General features: G+C 41.2%; 1 protein-coding gene across 2 annotated transcripts in view; it reads right to left on the bottom strand.

Moving 5' to 3' along the window:
- Nucleotides 1–25,647, bottom strand: part of STAU2 (staufen double-stranded RNA binding protein 2) — a 171,079-nt gene that overhangs the window by 62,002 nt on the left and 83,430 nt on the right. For both annotated transcript variants that reach the window (XM_056854148.1, XM_056854147.1), the window contains exon 12: nucleotides 14,419–14,532. In XM_056854148.1, the coding sequence (XP_056710126.1) occupies nucleotides 14,419–14,532 (114 nt within the window). The remainder of the gene's footprint in view (nucleotides 1–14,418; nucleotides 14,533–25,647) is intronic.

Raw genomic sequence — 25,647 nt, 5'->3', positions numbered from 1 at the left:
ACTATGGAGTTAGACCACGCTTCCTATGAGATAAAGAATCTGGGGTTTTCCAATTTTTCAATTGGAACATTGCTATCACTGGTTTTCAAAGACGGTTAAGTCTATTCATGGAGGATAGGCCCATCAAAGATTTTGGCTGAATGGGATCTCTACATTCACAGGCAGTGTGTGGCTGAATGCCAACTGTTTGCAAACAACAGTAAGGTGAGGCTGCTGCAGGGAGCAGTGCGACAGCAGTAGGTGGGAGGCCTTTGTGATCCTGCTCTGAGCCTTCTGGGAATCTGGTCAGCCAATATGGTTTGAAAAGATGCTGGATGAGATGCACCACTGGTTTGATACAGCAGCACTTTTTATTAGGTTCTTACTGCTTATTACTTGGGGAGAAAGACTATCTATGATATGCTATGAAAACAGAAGTCTTAATTAATGGTCCCATGTAAGACAGGAGGGAGGGAGTACGTGAGCCTGTGGACCCCTCAAGCTCAACACTCGTGATTTGCAAATTAAATACATGAAGACACGACAGGAAAGTTTTTTTTTAAAGGGTCTCAAATTTTTCTGTCATGTTTTCCAATCACAAGGCCCTCCATAACACAGCTTCATAAACAATCTTCCTGAGGAACTTAAATCCAAACACACATTGTAAAGTTTAATAATTTCCAAGTGCCTCTGAGTGTCACGTTGAATAGCGCTAGAAAGGAAAATTAGTTCAGTTTGATCATTTCAGCTGTATGTCAAAATTTCTTCCACATCGCTGGACAACATGAAAGTACAGCAGCAGCTCCTGTCACCCTTGGCTTAAAAACTTATGATAAGCTACCTCAGTGCAAAGACTTGTTTAATACTGTATCATCACTGAGATTAGAGGTAATATCAGCACTTTAACTTTAATTACCAGGATTGCATAAAATTGAGATTCCCATCAAATATCCACTCAAATAGTCTAATGTTATAATGTGGTAACATCATATAAATACACAAAACATTCCCTAAGAGAAAAGACCTTCTTATGAATGCCACAGAGTAATTATGTGCCTGTTTTCAGAAGCAGAACAGTTGTTCTTTCTTCACTATAAAGGGAGAGAGTTATACCCACATTTTCATAATTATCTATCAGCTGGAAGAATAATCAATGTATTTCACAGGAATCACTCACAGTTTTAGGCTAGGGCTCACATGTTTTTGTTGAGACCACTTCTGAGAAGACTCAAGAACAGCAGACGAAACATAACCTGTCCCCACAGTATGACAGTACATATATCCCTCTGATATGTACTACAAAATGCTTAATTCCTATAAAAATCAGTGTCAATATCATAGAGGGTAAATGTCTTGGAGATTCAGGATGCCATCTCAACAGGGGCTCTGTGGGCATTTCAGTTTAACTGTGACAATTTACAGCCTCACAAGGATGGAATCTTGCATATAAAAACACCCAGATTAAAATAGTCCCCTTGAATCCAAGGAGATGGGAGGTATAAACATGTTATAAATAAATAAATGAAGCTTGACATGACTGCAAATGAAAATGCCATAAATACATTTTTGAACACCTATGCTAGGATGCAAAGGACTTTGTAACTAGTTACACATGCCCAAGTGACTTGGTGATTCTGTTTTTTGAACAGAAGCTGATCTACTGCATGGAAAAGCAGCTCTAAAACCTAGTGTATTTTCAAACACAGCCTGTGATATAACATAAGGGTCTACTAGTCAAAGGAAATATTATGTATGCACGGGCGAGACACGAGACCGGAGACGGAGTTCCAACAGCAACTGCTTTATTAGGTGAACAGGAACAGAACTGGAGAACTGTGCAACGAACCCCTGCTTATATGCCCGCTCGGGGCCACGCCCCCCAAGTCCATGACTGGGCGGCTGCAACCCTTACAGCTAATAGGGACACACAAGCACAGGAGCCTGGAGAGGCTCCAAGCTCAACATGTTTTCAGCTTCCTGCTGCATACATAACAGGAAAAATGTAAAAAAATCCCAATAAGGTCTTGGAATCACCAAAGCAGCTCTTTAGATTACAGTCTTACAGCCCTTTCCTGAAAATGCGGCGTGCGGAGTCGGGGTGGGGGAAGAGGCGTGGTGGCGCCTCTTCCTATGCCAAATCGCACACGCCGCAAAAAAAAAAAAAAGGTTCCGCAGCTTTTTTTTGTTTTACCGGGGCCTTTCGCCCCATAGGGAACAGCGAGGCTGCACCTGCTAAAAAGCAGGCACAGCAGTGCAGTTCCCAGCACCGGTGGCGAGGGCTGAAACGGGATAGGAAGCTGCCTACCCAACGGCTCCTCCCCCCGGAACGCCCCCGTGCTGGCACAGCCTCTCTACTCCCTGGCATGCGCCACAGAGAGGCCGCACCAACGGAGGGGGGAGGAGCGGTCCTGCGGCGCTCTGCGGGACTGGCCTTGCCACCAGCGTAAGTGCCTTTAAACACGCGATTACATGCACTTATGCTGGCGGCGAAGTCACGCCGCCTCCTAAGAAGTTTTGGGCCAATTTTCAGGAATTGGCTGTTAGTCATTATCAGTGTAAACCACTAGTTCTGATGCCTGCCCTTTTCTATTAGATCTGTGAGTTCTCAGACATAGTACACAATTCTCAAAAATTCACCAAGTTCCATTTCTTGATCTACATAGGATTGCCAACTCCAGCTTGGGAAATTCCTGGAGATTAAGGACGGTGTCTGAGAATGGCAGAATTTGGAGGGGGGAGGGACCTCAGAGGCATGTAATGCCAGAGTCTGCCATCAAAAGCTGCCATTTTCTCCAGAGATGCTGATCTCTGCAGTATGGAGATCAGCTGTAATTCGGGGAGAACAGGCCTACCTGGATATTGGTAAACGTGGTTCCACCACAAATGGTCCCTTGATCAATCTCCGCCCTTAGTTTACCTAGTTAAAAAAATTCCTGATGTGGACGACAGTGCATGAGTGCCAAATGCCTCTTAACTATGATAAACCATTCTGGTGCATGGCTTATTCCATCCGTCCCATTATCTGCAGGTTTTCTTGTTATGAAGCCTCCTCCCGTCCCTGTACACTGTTCAGCTGTCAGAATTTTGGCATGCATCAAATCCTTTAAAATTATTATCTCAAATAGACTGCATGACCCATTCAGTTTTGCAGAGTTCTGAATGTTTAATCTACGATCCTAAACGTGCTTAACTAAGTATGTTCCCAAAAAATATTTCAGAGCAAGTAAAGAATTCCACGACAGCAATCCTATGCACAGCTGAGTAATTCAAAGATGGGGTAATTTAGAACTGTGGTCTGTTTTAAAATGAGCCAAGTAGACTAGACCTTCAAACAGCTTTTTGAAACCGATGGCTCCAGTAATGGTGTCACAGCCATTGCACCAGAATTACTTTAGTAGCTACTAAGGCTCATGAGATGTTAGTGGATGCCCTTCCATTCAGTCTCCAAGACACCATAGAAGCACCTGAAGTCTTAAAATCCTCTAACGTCCACTGGTCAAGATACTATGTTCCCACATTCACTTCTGACTAGTAAATTCTCTATTACTACTGACATTCCCCAAAATAAAAGCTTTTTGCTACTTATACTTTTCCATGTGAGCACTCTATGGGCTTTTCCACAAGTACAACTTACTCCTAATTTTTTTGGTAATCAATCCACAAGCGTTGGAACAGTCTGGGTACAGTTCTGCATGTCTGCCCCTCCCTCTGCATCTTCACAGCTGTGCAGTTTACCTTCTTCAGCATGTGCCTTAAATAGTCAGGATTTTCAAGGGAGGGTGCTGTCATCACAGCTTCCCCCCTTTTATTTTTTATACATGCTTATAATATTGACATCATGGCTGAATTGGAGATTGAAAATAAACACATGCTTAGGGATGGCTGCTGAAAGGAAGAGTAGCACTCCTAGTGCAGTGGGGTGGGCTGCAGCTGGCCATTGGGGAGGGTCAATGCAAGTCCCTCCATGCCTGTCTTTACATGGGGAAACCTAAAAGAAGAGCAGAACAGCCACCCGTCTGTTTGTGAACCATGTGTGAAGTTCTATGTCTCTTTCAAACTGCATTGCTTTTTCTGGTGCTGCTCCACCCCCATGGCTTTTGCATTTAAAAAGGCACTAAAATATCATTATATCAATACACCATTGTAATGACAGGTTTAGCGGGTTCTCTGAATTCCCATTTTCATTTTTTAAAAAGTAAGTATCTAGCACTCTTTTGTCAAGGAGATATAAGGAAAAAGGCATATTTCCACTAGGGACAGGGCTAGTGACTTACTTAAAAAATGAAAGCTGGGAATGTTTGAGAATAGTTAAGAGTCAGTTAAAAGAAAAAGTGGATGGGGGGAATTAGCCTACTCATATCCCTGAGAACTTAGAAAATTCTAGAGGAGAAAATTGGGGGGGGGGGCGGATTTTGTAAGACACATACTATATAAAGATTTTAAAAGTTTGAAAAGTTTGTTAGGAATTAATATATGTCAAGACAAAACAGATGATTTTTGATTCTATTAAAATGCTAAATAATGGAAAACAAACCACTGTGTTTATATACATAAAACACTAATGATGATTAACAATTACAGAGATACTATAAAATATTTTATTGTTACAATTTAGAAAGATATAAAGTATCAGAAATAGCTAGAAACTATTGTTAAGAAAAGTAGTTTCATTCCTTGGAAAAGTTGCTGGTTTTTTAAAAAAGCAAATAAAGTCACTGTGATTTTTTATGAGGCTCCAATTTGTCCAGTATGTACTTTAGAAGCCAGATGCAACGATGGCTTGTTAACTTTATTTTAACAAATGCACAACTAGTACAGTTTTCTAATTGAGTTCTTTTTATTTAAAAAAGAAAGGGGAAGTTTACACAACAGAGGTTCTTTTTCTATTCCCAAATTAATTACTTTGAAATATCTCTCAGATTACATCAGTTTCTTACTCATGGTCACGTTGTAAGATGGCATCTATTGTATATCCTTAGTGATGCATTAAATTAGTTGTTTATATTATAAAGTCTAAACATAGGAGAATCTTTTGTGTGAGATCTTCAAAGATTCCTTGTCTAATAAAGCCTCCCGAAACAAGTAAAGATGTCTTTTTTGTTTAGTTAATGCACCACTGGAGACCCTAAAGATGTGTAATCTTGTTGCCATCTATGCCTAGAATATAAGGTATTTCTATGAGAATCTGTACTTAAAAAAAACTTAACACTATATAGCTATTGAGCATTTCTGACTGAAATTTTGACAGATTGAGATATAAGAATTCACATTTGCAACTGTTTGTAAAAGATCACATCTAAGCAAAAGTGGTCCAATTTTTATTTACCCTACAGTAAAACTCAGTATAACTCCACCCGCATAACTACTTTTATCACTGGGGTACACAATAACCAAGACCCTTTTCAGAACAATGCCATTATCTCATAGTTTTATATTTAATTTTAAGAATGGACCAAGAGTGTGATAAAATAATACACATAACAGGGCCATATACAGATGGGGGGGGGATTATCTATAGGCCCCAGGTTTGCAGAATAATCCTATAAATAAATAAAAAAATTAGGATAACTCCTCAATATCAAAACATGTTGCCTTTAGTTGGAATTAAGTTTTTCTTGTCCTTTTGCTTCCAATTCACATTTCTTCCACCTTGCAATTATCACATGAAGCAAGCCACTAATATTCTTCTCTCTAGGCTAATGAACTACAGAGACTCTCGAATACAGCTGTCCTCAAAGGTTTGCTGGTGGCTGGCTCCCCACTGTTTGTGGAGGTACCTTGTGGTGCCTGGCACAGGAGAAGGGAGAGCAAAGAGAAAGAGGCAGTAAAGCTCAGTGGTGTGCAATCAATGCTATTACTCTGGCTCGTGGTTACTGCACTCACGCCTTGTTGGCCATGGGTTAACAGGGCAAAGAAGGGCTTTTACCAGATTTAATTGGTTAATTGGTTATTAATTGGTTTTTTAAATCTTTCTCATAGCAAACAATCCTGTCTATGTACAATTGATTGTGGTGCTGCTGCGTCAGGCAGGAACCATAGTTCTAAGTTTAAGTGAGGATGGGCTCTACATAGCCTTATGGGAGGTCACTTATGACTTCAGTGAACACATGAGGCTGCCTTATACTGAATCAGACCCTTGGTCCATCAAAGTCAATATTGTCTACTCAGACTGGCAGCAGCTCTCCAGGGTCTCAAGCTGAGGTCTTTCATATCACCTACTTGCCTAGTCCCTTTAACTGGAGATGCCGGGGATTGAACCTGGGACCTTCTGCATGCAGAGCAGAGGCTCTACCACTGAGCCACAGCTTGAGTTTGCCTGTCTCAGAGCTGCAACACAAGCTTGTTGTTAGTGAGCGTGAGCAGTGCCTCTCACTGCTTTGTGACATTTTCATCCTCCAGTTTTTTTTCCTGATTGTTATCCCTCAGGTTTGGGATAGGCAAGCTTGCTGTACTGTTGCACTGGACATTTCTTGCTGCTGAAATACCAAGCCAGTGTGGTGTAGCGGTTAAGAGTGTCAGGTTAGTACCTGGGAGACCTGGGTTCGAATTCTCACTTGTGCCATGGAAGCTCACTGGGTGACCTTGGTCCGGTCACACTCCTTCCGCCTAACCTACCTCTCAGGGTTGTTGTGAGGATAAAACGGAGGAGAGGAGAATAATGTAAGCTGCCTTGGGTCTCCCCTTGTGTAGAAAAGCAGGGTTCAAATTAATTGACTAATTAAAATTTTAGGAATCTGTGTCAACAATGTTATGGCCTTGCTCAATTCCTGAAATGTACTGGTGTCCCATCCTTCCTTGCTCTATCCTCACTGGGGGGGACGGGACTGAACTAAAACAAAGGCTGTAAGTGGTTTCCACACACAGATTAGCAGAGGAAATCTTGGGGACATCTCTGCCGAGTGAGATCTGGGCTGAGCTTCTGCTGCTCTTGGCCTTTGGCTCTTAGCTCACGGCTCACATTCTGTGGCTCCGAATGAGCCAGGCCTGTTGATTCAGCCCATGGTGATGGAGTAATATTTTTGTCTGTATTTTTGTTTATATTATGCTTTGAGTCACAAAAGAGAAAAGAATTTGTTTTTTTAAAAATGTAAACAATCGAATAAATAAGTGTGAAGTAAAAGGCAGCTAGTTGGCATGTAAGCCAGACAACTGACTTAAAAGTAAAAATCAAGAAAAATAAACCACAAGATTGAGGCCAAAGAGAATTTTAAAAGGGAAAACATTCTCTTTTAGCACATCTTCCTACACATTCCACTGACAAGTAACAAATGGCTGTCAAATAGCTAAAGTGTGATTCATGCATTTCCTAATGAAAAAGGTTTGTTCCTTCCTTCCTTCTTTCTGAATAGGTAGGAATGGCTTTTTGAATATTTTAATTTCTTGAAAATTCAGTATTGCTGTGTTACAGTAGATATCAGAGTAGATTTTAGATATTCAACTCATATTTAGTCCTTTTTTAAAACCCTTGCCTTTTCTTCTGTTCCTCCCTCTTATGCCATAGCAGCCAGTGCAGTGCAATGGCTAGCAGGTGGAACACCTGGACTCAACTACCTGCTCACAATATATGGCTTTAAATTTACTGTCATATGATTGCAAATCCAGAAGAGCATGTGGACACATCTATGTGTTCAGCAGAAATGTTCAAACTTTTCCTCCAAAGAGCACCTTGTGCAACATGGCAAGAATGTAAGAACCACCCTGCTGAGTCAGACCAAAGGTCCACCTAGCCCAGCATTCGTTTCCAAAACGAGTCACTGGAATACTTTTGGGAAGCCGACAAGAATTGCACAAAAGCAACAGACATCTCCTACTGTGCCTCCATCAACTGGTATTCGGCATCATGTTGTTTCTCAACATTGAATTTCCACCTAGCTGAAATGGCTAACAATGATTCATAAAGTGATCCTGCAGGAACTGGTCTGATCACTCTTTAAAGCCAAGTAAGCTCATGGCCATCATCGCTTTCAGCAGCAGCAAATTCCTTGAGTCTTTTTTCATGGTGCTTTGTCCTACATGCACAAATCATCCACTATTCACTTCCTGTAAGCTATTGATACCTCTCACGCTCCCCTGGGATTTTTTAGCTGTCCAGTGCCCATACAGCTTTTACTTATCTGATTATCATAAATGAGAACTAGGAAGTCTCCAATACATATGCCCAGGGAAATAGTTCTTGTAAACATACGGATGTCAGGCAATCCACTACTTTTATTATTATTTTATTCTGGTGTCTCCCATAATGGCTAAAGCAGCTAAGTTGTAAGAGACAAGAAAACATTACTGGCAAGAATGGTAACTGCATGCCATAAAATAATTTTAGGTAAGTGTAGTACTTTGGAGTATGTTTGCTTAGCATAAAACTTGAGGGGGCTAGGCAGGAGGGGGAGCAGATGGCACTAAGCCACCTGCTTGCTTCCCCCCACTGTGAGACCTCTTTATCACCAGTTTAATTTTAAACATCAGCCTAAATTATGATGCTCTAAACTACATTGGCAGGAAGAATCTCCTAGCAACTTCTCTCCTGGCCAGGTATGAGTAACTGTGGAACAAATTGTATCCCAGCCACCCTCCCATTTGCAATCTCAGTTCTTCCACTATGTCAACATGACAGGGAAAGAATGACACAGTTTGTGTGTTTTGTTATCACTCAGTTTCCTCCCATTTCAGTGGAATGCTGTGTTATTCCACAAGAACAGCTTCCAAGATTATTTCTTGTTTGGAATTCATAACAACTATTAGTGCTAAAAGATCAGCATAAATGGTAGTTGAGGACTGGAATCCACTAGAGAACTATTCTCAGTGTTTCCATTCAAGACCAGAGTCATGGTGACTAAGGAGCGGCAGAAGTGTGGACATCTCTATTCTCCCAAAGGAGAGCCAGTGTGGTGTAGTGATAAAAATCGGTGGTTTGGAGCGGTGGACCCTGATCTGGAGAACCGGGTTTGATTCCCCATTCCTCCACACAAGTGGCAGAGGCAAATCTGGTGAACTGGATTTGTTTCCCCACTCCTCCACATGAAGCCAGCTAGGTGACCTTGGGCAAAGTCACAGCTCTGTTAGCGCTCTCTCAGCCCCATCTACCTCATAGGGTGTCTGTTGTGGGGAGGGGAAGGGAAGGGGGTTGTAAGCAGGTTTGAGTCTCCCTTAAGTGGTAGAGGAAGTCAACCCCCATACCCTCTCCCCTTTTCCCTGTCTCATTCTCTCCTTCGCAGTCATTCACCAACTTACCTTTTATCTGTCTTCCATCTTCAGCTATATTTATTTACTTCATTTAATCCCCATCTTTCTCTGAGGTGGGGACCAAACAACTAACATTATTCTCCTCTCCGCTTTTTTATCCTCACAACAACTCTGAGAGGTAGATTAGGTTGCAAATATGTAACAGGCCTAAAGTCATCTAGTGAGCTTCTACAGCAAGATGGGGGTTCAAACCTGGGTTTTCCAGACCCTACTCTGAAGTCTAACTGCTATACTACGTTGGCTTTCATAGGGTGGCTGCTGTTGACCAGTAGCAAGCAGCCAGGCCTAGTTGAGCCATGCAAGCCAGGTGGTATCAAGTCACCCACAGGATGCTTCCAGCCCTAGGGTTGCCAATCTCCAGGTGGGACCTGGAGATCTCCCCAAATTACAACTGAACTCCAGAAGATAGAGATCTGTCCTCCTGGAGAAAATAACTGCTTTGGAGAGTGGTGTCTATGTCATTATATCTGGCTGAGGCCTCTCACCTCCCCAAACCCTGCCCTCCCAAGACATCACCAAAAATTTCCCAACCTGGGGGTGGCAACCATAGCCAGGCCTTCCCCTGATAAGTTCTCCCTCAAAGGCCAAAATAGGCCTGGAAAGGGCTCCATCCCCTCCCCCTTGCTTCTACTGACAGAACCAAAACATGGAATGCTGTGGTTGCCCAGCAACAGCCACTGAGGGAATCCTTAGCTTAAAACTATAGGCATTCCTTTTATTTTTTGAGATTTTTCAAATTCCCGTGTTGTTGTTTTTTTGTAAGATTTCAGATTTTTCTGCAAACCTGGGCCCTTTTCACATTTGTAGAAAGATCCATTTTGCCCGTTCAGAGCTCCAGTCACCAGATTTGGCCAACATTACTGTTAGAATATAAGATGACCCTTTGCTTGAAGCTTAATGTGTGAGTTCAAAGTATGGTTATCTTCATGGGTGCATTGATATCTTCAACATGTACTATCCCGTCTTTGTTCCATCATGGTCCTCAGAAGATCTCCCATCTAGACACCAATGACAGCCAGACCTCCTTAGCTTCAATTGTATCGTTCAGCTTGCTGTATTATTTCCTTTCCAACCATACTCCCGGGCTTGAAACCTTGTTCATAATATACTGGATAGATCCAGTATGGCCAGAATGATTGTATAAGCCATGAGTTATGTAACCTTGTTCATTTTGAGCAAGCCCATGACGTAGACCACATGATTTCTCTAAGTGACAAGTTGGAAAACTGAATGACGAGCAAGATTTTGTTAATTAGTCATTGTTTTCATAACAGTCGACAAGATCACAAGTATTTATTATGTGTCAAATGCAAAAATACTGTTGTGAATGTAAAGTGATCAAAGAAATGTGGCGTGCATTACTGTGGGTGGAACAGGTTCAAATACCATTCACATAATTTGTTAGGCAATTGAGCAATTTCACTGAACAAGAGTAAAACTGGTAATTAAATACCAGCAACCAGATCAGTTAGCAGCAGAGCTGGAATTGGTAAGTGTGTGAACTTACTGGCAGCAATCCATCACAAACATGAAATAAAATATTTGTACACTGAAAATATTTCAAGAACCATGTCCTTGTACAGAGGTAAGCACCTATGTAAAGTGTTTCTTAATAAATTAAGGGACACTGCACTATGTGTGTGCATGCATGGGAAAAGGGGGCACTATGTGCACAGAGAAAGGGGATTAATGGTAGGAGAACCTGGCACATGTGGTATATTGTGGAGTGGAAGGGAAGGGAAGAATATGGTAAGGCTCCTACATTTTAAACTGCCATGTTTTTCTTAGCAACACTGTGAAGGAACTGGTGGGAATACATAGATCTGGTCCCTTCTGCTGTATGTGATGAAACAGAAGGAATAGAGGTTGGATTGTTCCCTGGCAAGCAAGTGGTTTCTTAGCTGCAGAGCACCTCCTTTCACCCAAGCTATTGGCTGCCTCTCCCTTACCAGGTAGAACTACTAATGCTTCCCATTCAGACTGGGACTCTGTATGAGCAGCAATATTCTCATCATCTGATTCCTAGCTGGAAAAAAAAGTCAAACATGAAACAATTCCTCACCTTTTGCATGCTAAATGGTAGAAAGCTCTCTGCCTTTTCTCCTTCCCAACTTACTGTTACTTTTCTTCCCTGATGTTCTTCCATCGTGAAGAGGTGATACTTTTATTTTCTAAGTATTCTGATCTTTGCTTGCAGAAGAAAAGGAGTCAGATTTGTTTTTTTTTAAAAACCTTCTCTTTCTGATCCAATGTCATTTTTAACACTATTTCCTAAAATGCATGGTGGGCCCTCTGATATTTATTTGTTTCAGCACCATCACAATCCTATTCTTTGCACCATTGCAGCTATTTCTGCTAGCTAGTGTTATGTTCCCAACTAAATGCTCTTCTTCAGAGATAAAATATTCCACTGTAGGGCAACCCTTTCCCCATCCTCATAATGCAATAAGCCACACATAGGAAGCAACTCAGTGGCATGGGGAAGGGTAGCAGGAGGTTCAGTTACAGAAACACATTCACATTCACCCAAAGCTAGTTAAAAAGATCAGCCAATAAACAACAATCATATAGGTCACATTTGTTAGAGTAGCACTTTTCTTGTAAAGTTTTTAGGGTCTTAACTGGCCTTTCTAAACAATATTTAATTTTAGTAGGCATCATTAAGTATTGTTCATAAAGTAGTTCTCATAAATGTTCATGTTACACAATGCTCTTTTGAAAGGGCAGACAGCCAACCTACATTTCTTTGCTGGTAATTAACTCTTGTGCAATGTACTGATGTAATTGCTGCAAAAAAAGCTAAGAAGCTATCAACAGCATTAATCCAAGGTAGTGAAGAAGATGGCGCCCCCAAACCATATGGTTTTCTGATCAATCTCCTTGACCTTAAGCAAAGTTCTCTTACCTAATATGCAGGAACAGGAGCCTACTGTGAATCAGCACCAGACAGTGATAGCAGTTAGAACCGACTTGACCAAAATTTTGAGATGGTATAGTTTTTTTAGCCAAGCTTTTTGAGATACTTTTCGACCAATCCTCTGAGCAAAACTGTGGGAACTGCTGTTCTAAGGGGCCAGTTTGACCTATCTTCTCCATTGCAACATACCTTGCATGGTCTCCAGTGCAAAGGAACACAAGCAGGTATCAACTAAGCCATATAAATGAAGTATTCATTGCCCCTTCTCGGGAACTTGAAATACTTAACAATACTTAACAATTTAGTAATAAACAGGCCCAGTACTACTATGGGGGAAAGTGTGAGAACTCTGACATAAACACTGAGGATGTTAACCAGAGACATAAGGCACAATATGTTATGTGTGGTCATTATTCTGTGCATTACCCAACCCTCACTTCACATCATAAACTACTGTCAGCAGAGATAGAGTGATATACTGTGTAGTGATATTAGTCACACGCTGAGTTTACCTAAATATTATGACAAAGATGGGTGAGGGAGATACGTGGAGCACTGGTACCCCTGTGTCCCTAGTAACATCTAGTTAAATGCTTTGATTTTCATTGTAATAACACTGGGGGGTTAATTAATAACTTACATGAAGAATACAAATCAAACTCTACAAAAATGGGTGATTTTTGAAGATGTGTGCCAAAGAAAGCTCCAGCTGTAGCTAGGGAAGAATAAATATTCTGTCATGTATTTCCTACACATGAAGTCATGAAGTAACGCAGAAACTGAGTTAACAGGAAATAGAACACAAAGAATAAAAAGATTGAGATTTTATATTAAGATATATTAAGATTTCTATATGTGATTGCCAGTATCAAGCAGAAGTCACATACTAGGCATATATACAAGCTTGTTGATAATAAAAGAAATATTATTCAGGGACAGATGTATGCTGAATGGTGACAACTGTCAAACATGTTGATAATAAGTTGGACCCAAGAAGGATTCCACAGTGGTTTACACAAATCATTTAAAGCAGTTTCAAACACCGTATTTTTTGCTCCATAGGACGCACCTGACCATAAGACGCACCCAGTTTTTAGAGGAGGAAAACAAGAAAAAAACTTGTTTTCCTCCTCTAAAAACTTGTCTTATGGAGTGAATGCCGGCTGGGCGCCTGCTCGTCGGGACGGCGCGAGCCAGCGTTCCCTGCCCCAATGGCCAGCTGGGAGGCGGGCGGGGCCGCACAGAGCCACGAATGCGCATCGGGATGGCGCAAGCCGGCGTTCCCCGCCCGGACTGCCAGTTAGTTGAACCTCCATGTTCAGAGGAAGTATATCTAATTAGCAGATGTTGGGGACAAACAACAGTCCTTGTGATCCTGAGGTTTGTTTTCTATCTCATCTTATGTAGCAATGGATGGGAAGGGTCAGAACATTTTGTTTGGGAATATAACAAAACTCCATATGGCCATGTTAAAAGGGCCACAAGGTATTCACCTCTAAGATTACGCCTCAGAAACCTGTTACTACTAATCAAAAACTGTATTTTTATCTATTTATTTATCTATCTATTTTATAGCCCACCCTCATTTCCAGCAAGCCGGGCTCAGGGTGGGTTACAACCTTAAGAATACATTAAAACTTCAGTCAACAATAAAACATTAACACAATAATAAAATATTATAATATAACTTTACACAGATGGCCTTAAAATTTCCCCAGATGCCACCATATAGCAGGGTTCTAGCAGTCACGCCCCACCAATGTCAGGAGCAGGGGAGAAGGATGGGGAGGCCAGTAACAATGGATCAACTTGCGGCTGTTCTCAATTATAGGCCTGGTGGGATAGTTCCGTTTTACAGGCCCTGCGGAACTCCCTAAGGTTCTGTAGGACTCCAATGTCACCAGGAAGACTATTCCACCAGGCTGGGGCCGAAAAAGCCCTGGTCCTTGTAGAGGACAGCCGCAAACTCTTCAGGCCAGGGACCACCAGCAAATTGTTATGAGAAAAGCCATCACATTTTAATGTAAAAGCCCTAGCTCCTGTGACAGCCCAAACACATCATTTTTAGCTTTTCATTATAAGTCACAAGGAATCAAGAAAATAATTAAGATTGCCCCTTATTCTGAATAACTAATTCCTTTCATATTTTAATGACAGCACAGACATTTATTGCAGCGCAAATCTAAAGTATTAGTTTGAGGCATTGTAAATGCAATTTCAGATATAGTTGCAGAGATTAATACTTTACATGAAATGCAAGGCTAGCAACTCTCTCTATATACCTGGTCATGGCTGGTTTCAGTGGAGCTTCCGACGCCGTGGAAAGTCATCTGCAAAGAAGACAGTGTCAAACAGGTCATGCACTCTTTGCCGTTCTGTCTGTCGCTGTACTGTACCTACAACAGAACAATTCATCATTTGTTAGAACTCAAAGCTACTCAAGAGAGTCATTCTAACAGCAGATGCAAAGATCTTCTGAAATAAAATCAGAGGGCAGCTTACATTGCTCCATCTCCACTTCAGCAAAAGGCGAAAGGAATACTAGAAGCTCTAATGCTAGAATAAAGAATGAGCTATACTAAGAAGCTCACCAAAACAGAGTTACAGGAGAAGAAAAAATTCAACGGTGCTAGTTGATCTGTGGGGACCTATGACCATCGATTGCCACATTTAAAATCAGAACTCTGGTTTGCAACTATTTTTCTGATTAGCCCCTTTGAATGGGCTGTAGGGTTAACAGTTCAAAAACTCATTGCCTTCACTAAAATCAGCCTTCTAGAAAATCTACAGAATTAATAACACTATGAATATGCTACAGAAGACATGGAAACTGGAAAGTAGGTGAGAATTATTTTCAAGACAATAAGGAGGAAGCAAAATCATTCTGAACACTCCCCTGAGAGCTCAGATTGTGAGTGAAGATTTTGGGTGAGGAAAAAGAAGAAGAAGAGTTGGTTTTTATATGGCGACTTTCTCTACCACTTAAGGAAGAATGAAACTTGCTTACAATCACCTTCCCTTCCCAACAGACACCCTCACGTGGGGCTGAGAGAGCTCGAAGAGAGCTGTGACAAGCCCAAGGTCACACAGCTGGCTTCATGTGTAGGAGTGGGGAATCAAACCCAGTTCTCCAGATTAGAGTCCAGCGCTCCAAACCACTGCACTACACCATGCTGGCTCATCACACCACACTGGAATTTCTAAACTGTTCCCCCTCTTGCAATTCACTGTGGGCCCCATTGTGTCACTGATAATACTGAAAGCTGGTCTATCTGCCTATAGATGGGATCTCCGGCATATACGTGTGTTGTTATTTTTAAAATATCACGTACAATAACATCATTATTTCATTCAACACTTGATTTTTCAATGTACAAGATCTGATAAATTTGCTGGTTTACACAATTGGAGGCTATGACATTTCAGTGAAACTCAGTCCGATTGTACACATATTTACTCATAACAACGTCTCCCTGCATTTAATGGGGCTTACTTGCAGGCAAGTAGACTGCAGTCTTTAATATGAAGCTGCCTAATACTGAGTTGGACCATTGGACAGTCAACTCTGGCACTTGTATGAGTAGCAATGGATGTCAGGGTCTAGCCTACAGATCATTCAAAACCCTAGTCCTAAAGATCCTTTTATCAGAAGATTTTTTTGTTTTGCCTTCAAGTCACATCTGACTTATGGCAACCACTGGAAGGGTTTTCAAGGCAAGAGACATTCAGAGGTGTTTTGCCATTACCTACCTCTGTGTCATGACCCTCATATTCCTTGCAAGTTGCCCATCCAAATACTTGCCAGGGTCGACCCTGCTTAGCTTCAGAGATCTGAAGAGATCAGGCTAGCCTGAGTATCAAGGTCAGGATTATCAGGAAATAATCTAAATTTGGCTACTTCCTGCATGCAAAGCAAAATGTTTATAAATGTGCCTTTCTCCTGACCAAGATTACACTCCCCTTGTCCTCCTCTGAAAGGAAGAAAAAAAACATCCATCGGGTTAAAACCAGGTCTGAAATCAGATTGAGATGAGTCCAGATATCTATGGTATTTCATCCAAGAAAACATGAAGCTGAATGCCCACTACTACTTCATCTGGCCAATAATAATTCAAATATTGAGAGTACAAGGAAGATATCTTAAGGAGGAATCTCACAACTGCCTCCTTCAAATCAGCTTTGACCACAACCACTACAGCCTCACAGTAAACCGAGACAGGCAACGATTGAGAGTGAAAGCAGTAAACTGCACTCCTTTAAATAACGTATCAAGCTGCAATAACAGAAATTCATCCAAACAAATCTGGTAAGACCACCTTCTAATGTCATTCTGGGACTGATCTGCTATAACAATGGATCCCAAATCATTGCAGATAAGAGAAATTTTATTTTTGAAATACTGCTGTGCAATCCAGGATCATATCATTGTGGTCAAACTGTAAATCCCCCCAATTATCCAGAAAAACTTCACTGAACTGTACTGAGCAAATGCAATGGTGGTGATGGGTCTGCTATCACTACCATAGAATAGGCATATTACTACTACAGTATAAAGTTACCCCTTCCAAATAAGACAAAACATCGGATTTCAAATTGTAACTATATGCTTGAATCAGCATGTGTGCTTAGCTACCAGACACCGAATTCTAGAATTCTTGTGCCTAATGGACCACAAGCCCTGCCCCCCAATTTCCACAGCTGTACTAGCCAACTGCTTCCTACTAAGGTTCCCAGGAACGTCACTCCCTTCTCTTCACATTTCTCAATGATTCCAGCTCTCAAAAGGCCAGGGGTGCTCAACTCTCCACACCTGGCTCTAGGATTGCTGTTCTTCACTCTTTTCCCCTCCTACATACTCCTTTGCTCCCTATTACTTTTACTTGCTCTGCAATGCCTCTGTGTCTTTCCAAGCCCATTCTGTGCCTGTCCCTTGCTGAGTCTGTGCAGCAGAAATCTGTTCACAAAGACAGTACAACGGTAGATAAAAACCCCATCAAATGCTAGAGCATCGAATGCGATACGTATGGTGGCTACCCCAGCAGCTCTTCTAATAAGGCTGGCTTTCCTTTGCAAAGAAAACCACCACATCGGAAGCTAAAAACAAGATTTGTAGGTGAAGGGTTTCAGCCATTACTGTTCTTAGGAAGTAGCCTTTTATTATTTATTGCCACTGGCTATAAATAATTAAAATTTATGCACTCTATTGGAAAATGCATTAGCCTTCCATTAACCAGATACTAACAAGATTACAAAAAGCTAGTTTATGTGAAGAAATTTTCCCACACCATGGCTTTGCTGCTCACAGTTTGAAAACACATTTCTGTCTGGTAAATGCTTTCTTCCTTTAACATTTATTAGCTTTAAAAATTATTTTAAAAGTCATGGGTGACAGTGGAGTTCACACATCCAACCCCTGAAACATACCCTGTATGATTCAAAGCACCAGCAGGAGTTTCAGAAGGCTAGACAGAAATAAACTGGTAATAAAATGCCCTGTGTCCTTCGATGCACAAATCTCAGCAACTGACAGGTCTGTGCCATTTACTAGGGGGGAAAAAAAAGAAAAGGGCTTCTTTAAAATCTCTCTTCCTCTCATATTTAAATAATACAAAAAAACTACCCCAAGAAGTTACTACTGATTTCACGTGGCTCTATTTTTCAGCTAGTACAAGGCAGGACTGAACACAGTAGCAACCTATACAATCACTCGGTGCCACAGTTTTAGGGGGACGAATGGAGCAGCTCACAACGCAAGAGATGAACCTGGATGGGTGGCAACCAGCGGGGGGAGGGGTGTGTACAGGGACAGGTGGAAATGGTGCTGCGCCCGTGTCATGATGTAACTTCTGGCTATTCGCCTGAAGAGATGTTATATCACTGATATGGTGCCTCTTTTTTTTTTTTTTACTTTAGCAAGTGATGAATAGGGAGAGGGGGAGTTCCCCCACTGAACCAAGAGACCTGGTCTCCCCTCACCCCACAACCCTGTGAATTGTTCACGCCGGCATCCTCTGTGACTCTACCAAGTGAGGTCTGCATGTATGTATGCGATTGAGCAGTGCAGTAAAATATCACAGGCTTATTGTGAGACAGTGAAATAAAGAGATGACAATTCCGTATGTGTGAGCATGCAAAGTGCCATCAAATCGCAGCTGACTTATGGCAACCCAGTAGGGTTTTCAAGGCAAGAGACTAACAGAGGTGGTTTGCCATTGCCTTCTCTGCATAGTGACCCTGGTATTCTTTGGTGGTCTCCGATCCAAGTACTAGCCCTGCTTAGCTTCTGAGATCTGATGAGATCAGGCTAGCCATCCAGGTCAGGGCACAATTCGTAATACTTTTTGTTAATTTAAGTTAAATCATAATGATTCATGGCAGTCTATTTGCTTTCTCCCAGACAACTACATAAGTCGTTGTGCCTCAGATCCACCGAATACCTTGATCAGTACACAATTATTTATTTATCAAATGTATAGCCTGCCTTCATTCCCAGCAAGATGGGCTCAGGGCGGATAACATCCTTTAAAATACATAAAATCTTAAAACATCAGATCAAAACATCATTCCATAGATTATAAAACAATCCAGAGTTCAACAGACCATCACCCCCACAGATGGCAAGAGTAGGGGGGGAGGGATGGGGAAGCCAGCTATAGTGGATAAACGTGTGGCTGCCCTCAGTTATAGGCATGGTGGAATAATGCTGTTTTACAGGCCCTGCAGAACTCCTTAAGGTCCTGCAGAGCCCTGATGTCCCCAGGAAGACTATTCCACCAGGCCAGGGCCGAAAAAGCCCTGGTCCTTGTAGAGGACAGCTGCACACTCTTCAGGCAGGGGACCACCAGTTGATTACTACATGTAGAACATTTAGCTCATTGGGGGGCATACCAGGAGTGGCAGTCCCCCAGGTACAACAGTCCCAGATTGTGTAAGGCTTCCAGATTGTGTAAGGCTTTAAAAGTCAAAACCAGCATCTTGAACTTGATCCAATACTCCAGCTGGAGCCAGCACAGTTGTTTCAACACTGGTATTATATGATCTTGTGGCAAGGACCCCATAAGGAGCCTTGCCGTGGCGTTTTGCACCAGCTGGAGCCTCCAGATCAATCTCAAGGGCAGCCCTCAGTAGAGTGAGTTACAGTAATCTAATTTTTCACATATTCAAGTCATTTTATAAGTTCCTGTGTGCATGCCACAGATTTCCTAACGTACTTCTCCAGCTCTATCCCCCATCCTGCATCACATTTTAGAATTTGCCACAATAAACACTGCTCAAGTTTTTTAAAAAATCATATACTACTGGCTTTATTACCACATAGGTTTACAGACTCTAGCTACAAACCTGTGAATTTATCTATCCTTAAGAATATTTTTAAATATATTTCAGTGGAAATGAAACAAGCTATAAGAACAGTGACACGAAAATTACAAAATAAGTCATAAGGACACCAAGACAAACTATTTTCATTTCATATGACTGAACAAAAATAAAAGCTAAGGGAAAAAATCCCATTCTGAATTGATTTAACATGACATTAAAATGTCTGGGTTTTTTTTGTTTGTTTTTTTAAAACGTGTTTCCTGTAACACTGGAGTTGCTTGATCTATGGCACAACTAAATATAGTATTTTACTAATCTCACTGGGGAGCTGGCTAACTGCTCACCCCCTGTGGAACAAATCTAAGGAGTACATGAAAAACACCCACATTTAAGCAAGACCCCTTGCTAGATCATTAAGCTCAGATAAAGGCCTGTGATATATAACACAATCATTGTGTCAAGAAAACATATGTTTGATTAGTACGCCTCAGGTTCATTAATCGCTGTGTCTACTTCACAGCTGTGGGCAAAGTTTCCATTGTAGCTACTGCACAGGGGGAAGATACTCAGCGGCTAAAAGACAGACAGCTCCATTCAATATTGGGAAACATTCAAAATGTGATCTCTTCTTGAATAATCTATAAACTTACCTTTAAAAGTCATTACTACACAGCACAGGGCTAGAATACAGTTTCTACATCAGTTAGATGTAAAAAACAAAACCCAAAGTAATGACAAGTTACTCTTTTAAGATTGCTTGTTAAAATGAATTTGAATGTGAAACTGAGCAAATAGAACTTTGCATGCCTGCAGCAGTAGCATTTCTTTCTCGGTGTGGAATACCATGCCATACCTACAAGGCTCAACAAATCCCAGGTGCTAGGTCACCACAGAGCCTAGAAATCTCAGCATGATGAAGTATATCTGTACTCCTTTGAGTTTGAGGGAGGGGGGAACTTCCATCTGGTGGAAACTGGTGCCTCCCTGGTGAGGCCTAGGCATTGCTACCACCACAACTGCACTCTCTTGATTGGCTCAACTGTGATGCCCAGACATTTTGTGGAAGGGAACATGGGAAGGGCTGCCTGGACATGAAGATGGCTGTGGGGTTCACTCACTGGAGAAACAGCAGTGCAGCTTGGTCTCCGTTAACAGAACAGGGACGTTTCTTTCTAAGCCTTCTGGCTAATAGCCTACAATATAATTTTGCCTGAAAGAAGAGGGCCCATAGATGTTAAAACTGTATTCCCTTTTGAAGCAGATTTGGGTGTGAATTGTCTCCATATAATGATGCTTATATGTTCTGGGCAGAGGTAAATCTGGATGAAGTTTCACCTATGAGAAAAAGAAACTCTCCAGGCTTTGGGCTTTTCTGTTTTTATCAAGTTAATAAATAAATCTTCTTTATGCCAGATATCAATTGCTTAAATGAATTAAATCTGGCCAATTTCTCAGATCTACGTATCCCAAAGAAATTCAATTTTCCCCAGGAAATTTGAGCTCGGCAGAAACCAAAGAGAATAAAAAGCAAGGTTTCTTGTTTTGTTTTTTAAAATCATGACCATTTGGGTCAGGGCCTGGTGATGTCATGTGTTGGGTGAAAAATGAGTCTGGCTCCTAGATCTAAAGAAGGTTTGTTAAGGCCTGCCATACCATCCTTGGAAGTTACATCAGTCCTGTCAATGTGCCACATTGGATGTAAAAAAGGATTGACACAGGTTAAATGCACAAAAAATGCTGAAGGTCAGAGACAGTTGTATGGCTCATGTGAACATATGAAGCTGCCTCATACGGAGGCAGTAATGGTTCTTTCAATGTTACTATGATCTATTCTGACTGGCAGTGTTGTTCCAAGGTCTCAGATAAAAGTCTTTCAAATCACATAACATGCGATTCTTTAACTGGAGATGCCAGGGATTGAGCCCGAGACCTTGTACTTGCAACGCATATGCTATATAACTGATCGATGGCTCCATCCTAGAGTTCAGGCAAAACGGGAAATTAAACTATTGCTAATCTGATTATCTGACTATAGGTCACCAGGCTAACTGGTTTATTAGGGCCTGCCAAACTAGGATCTGAAACTAGGATCTGAAGTTGGTTTACTCAGCACAGTTGATCTTAACTATGCTTTTGTGTAACATACATACAGGCCAGAGTGACTAGTATCTGTCAAGGTAAACCAGCATCTGAGAGATGAGCAGTAACATAAATTCTGGTTTCAGAAACTAATTCTAGTTGCAATAAACTATGGTTTTGTGGTAAGTCTGAACCTAGCTTGTATCAGATCACAGGAAAACAAGTTAGCAGGAGGTATGAATTTTGTATCAAAATGGCAAATCAATATTAAAGCCCCCTTTATTAATTATGGAATAAATGTATGAATTTGGGCATTAGTAAGTTTAGAAAACTGGAAAATGTTTTAAAATGTTATACAGAACAGTTATTTCCAATCACATACATTTAGCTAGTGAAATATTTTTACCATTCAGGCAGCCCAATCCTGAAGGGGGGGCAGTTCTACGGCAGCTGGGAGCCATGCAGCTGCGGCACCTCCTCTGAGCTTTCCTGGCCGCCATGGAGACGTAAAAAGCCTCTTTTTAAAATATAAATTGAGGACATGGGAGCAATCCCCCATTGCCTCCAAAGGGGCTGCGCCACTGAAAAAGGTGGCACAGCCCTGCTGCTGCTCGAGGGAGTGCTCCTGGGGCGAAAAGGCTGTGGAAGCTGCCTAAACACAGCTCCACCCCTGGGAAAGCCCCCCCCTGACGTGGGCTTTCCCTTCTGGGAAAGCCGGTGGTGCCTGGATGCTGGCTTGTTTGCCCCCTTGCTGGGGTAGGTGCCACCTTATTCCATGAAAAGGTGGCACCTATGCCATGGGGTCATGCCAGCTCCTAAGGAGCTTCCCATCCCCCACTTGAGGAACAGGCTCTTAGAATACTTTCAAAATATGGCTCAACCATGTAACGAAGTGGCCAATGTTAGGAAGTGGCCAAAGAATGGGTAACAAAAAACATTGGTACAATCCCACAGCCCCAATACAAATGCAAAGGAGCAGTGGAAGATCACTATTCTATGTAAAAGAAGCAGATGAGCTATCTAGAAATGCACACAAATAGGAGGTTTGTTATGTGTGTGCCCCTATTTTCATCCATAATCATACCTCTAGTTAAGTTAGATGGTATGGATGTTAGTTTTGTTTATATTTCAAATTTCATAGTCAAAGTAAACATAAACAAAGTAAACATCCAAAAACATCTAGAGAGGTTGCAGTAAACGTGTATTTTATTGTAGGTCTAGAAAACAATAGTAGTAGTTGAAAGCCTGACAATATTCTAGGCAAGAAAGGTTTCTGATAAATAGCTATAGTAAGCTGTGTCGAATCTTTGTAAAGTATTGGTAGGCTTAAAGAATACTCTCACCCTCTCTCGCTTTCTGTATTTTTTGAAATAACATTTTGATTTCTGCATCATTTAAAATATGCTTACACCTGCTATTAATATTCTACTTGGTTATCAGAACTGTTGTTGTTCGCCCACAGTGAGTAAAGAGAAAAGGCTATGCAGCACAAATGAATTTGGAAACTAGAGTGCATACCCACTAGAGTGGGTAAAGGGAGTAGATCAAGCTAAGTATGTTCTGGGAACTGCTGAAAAAAAATACAGTGCTAATTCAATTATAGCTTAGCAACATGATGCACACAAAACATAGCTATTTCCATTTATGTGAAGCAATTTGAATACAACACCGTTCTTTGTGTTTATAACTCATAATCTTATTTTCATCAGAAGCTCCTCACCAAACATCCACCCTCTGGAAATCTAGAATTCTTACTTCAAGAGGACCCATTTTAATAGCACTTCCCCAATTCCCTTTCCCCCGTATAGCTGTTCCTTGCTATTTCTCTTTTGAAATCTACACTTCTCACTTCAAGTAGACCCATTTTAATGGCATTTCCTTCAACTCCCCTTTCCTTGTAACCGGTGTTTCTTGCTACTTTTCTTTTGAAGGATTGTGTTTCGAAATCAAATGCACAGATTACAGATGAACAACTAAGCACCAGCCTACAAGCAACTGAGCACGATGCCTTTGCAGTTCTGTCTGTAGTGACTTGAGCCTCCTAAAGTTTTGGCTTCATCCCAGTGCAAGGTTGGCATCTAACTTTATCAAGGATTTACTCAAAAGGAACTTGGCAGGGAGCATAGGCGGCTTTGTTTAGTACTGGCTACAGTACTTTGAGAGGTCCTGGCAGCTTTGCTGCTATTTAGAAGCCAAACAAAAACCACATGTACTAGTTTTAAAAATATAATTTACATTTTTCCATGTCAAAGGTTAGTTACAGGCATTTGTCACAATGAACAGGATGTTTATAAGTGTGGCAAAACTACTTTGTTCAAGTCTTAAACACTATACTCGGCTTATTTGTACAGGATCCTGATATTTCTGTGAACCAGTCTTTTTTTTCCCCCTTGCAAGACAAAAACTTGGGAGAAGAAAATTCCATTTGTTTGTTGTTTTCTGCACAAAGTCATGCCAAGAAATCAAATGCTGGGCTTTCATGCTTTCCACAGTGTCAGCAGTGGGCAGGTATATGATTACCAATTCGTGGAGGTAGCGGTGGTGTCACAAATCCTCTTAATTTCAAGGTATTTTAGAAATCTTTCACTGTTAAAAAATGAAATGGAGGCTATGTCCATTTACTATACTTACAGTGCAATTCTAGAGAGTCTACACCCATTGATTTCAGTGAGCTTAGACTGAAGTAACCGCACAGTAATATTACACTCTGGCTGTTTCCCCCCCCCCCTCTTTTAATGCTGTATTAATAGTTAGTTAATTTTTAACTTTTTTTGGTGCTTGGTATTTAGTTTTGCCTGTAAGCCACCTCAAGCAGGTTTCCTTGAAAGGTGGTCTAGCAATGGTATGCATGATCTTCTGTGAAGATCATGCGTCCACAGATTATACTCAAACATAGACAGATGAGAGGTCTGTCAAAGGCTACAGGCCATAGTGAATAAAGGGAACATACATTCCAGCCATCCATGGAGGCCCTTATGACATTCTGCAATATGGACATGAGGGGTAAAGCAGGATATACCAGCCCAATCCCAATTTCCTACAGAAATAATATTTGCATATGTTTTACAAGTCACTCAATAACTTAGGAAAGTTATGCTCATTGTTCCTTTTATAATAGTTTGGATTTCAGGAGTCAGTGGTACTGGTCATCTAGTTAGATGCTGTACAATGAACTAATGCTTACTTCTCAGTATGCAATCAAACCAACATATAACAATATGTACATGCAAACAGTTTCATGCCCAGCATCATGAATAGCACATCCTACCTAGGGACAGGAGGTTGAACCTGTTATTTTACTGTGAAATTATACTGTGTATTAACAATAAAAATCCTGCTTTGAGTATGAAGAAATTATTAGTCTGCCTATTTTCTGATGTAAAATTGTAGACTACGGATGCCATCACTCTATAGTACCATAATAGCATAAAATGTAAGTAGTGATTTGAGAAACATGAACCCGATTGCACATACAAGGGCTTGGATCCAGTGATGTCCAATCAGAAACATAAACGGACCTAGCGCAGTTCTGCTTATGTAAGATCTTGTGCAACACCTAGAGTTTTCCTCCCTATATATTACAGTGCCCAGAAACTGGTTTCACAATAACGTGCACAAAGGGAAATGTAAATGGGGTACAAGAAGTGTGATTTAGCACAAGCAGCTAATGTGGTCTGTTCCTTGTATTCCAGTTTGTCCAACAGCTCTAGTGTAACTTGAAATTTCAAACTTGATCCATCCTATGAACATTATTCAGCTTTTCATCATTCAGTTTCTTATCAGACAATTATTACCAGCTGAATATTTGTCAATGCATTCCAAATGCTGGAGAAGTCCACTTAAGGAGAGGACAACTGGCCGCCATGTGATCATTCCTCAGATACACATATACTTCTGACTATTACGAACCTTACAAATGTGACTAACAATGTGCATCAAATGGTTTTTTAGAAACTAAATTTGAATATATCCCAAAAAAAAGCTTTAAAGTTGGCTATGAGGCTGAAAATCTTGTCCTGCACCAGAATGAAATGGTGTCCATGTTTGTTGATCTGCAATGCCTCATTCACACATGACATGCAGCACAATGAGGCAATTATCAACAACAACAA

The sequence above is a fragment of the Euleptes europaea genome, chromosome 8, assembly GCF_029931775.1.
Source record: "Euleptes europaea isolate rEulEur1 chromosome 8, rEulEur1.hap1, whole genome shotgun sequence".
NCBI classification, from domain to species: domain Eukaryota; kingdom Metazoa; phylum Chordata; class Lepidosauria; order Squamata; family Sphaerodactylidae; genus Euleptes; species Euleptes europaea.
Note: the sequence above shows the minus strand (reverse complement) of the source record. Positions and strands in the feature narration are given on the sequence as shown.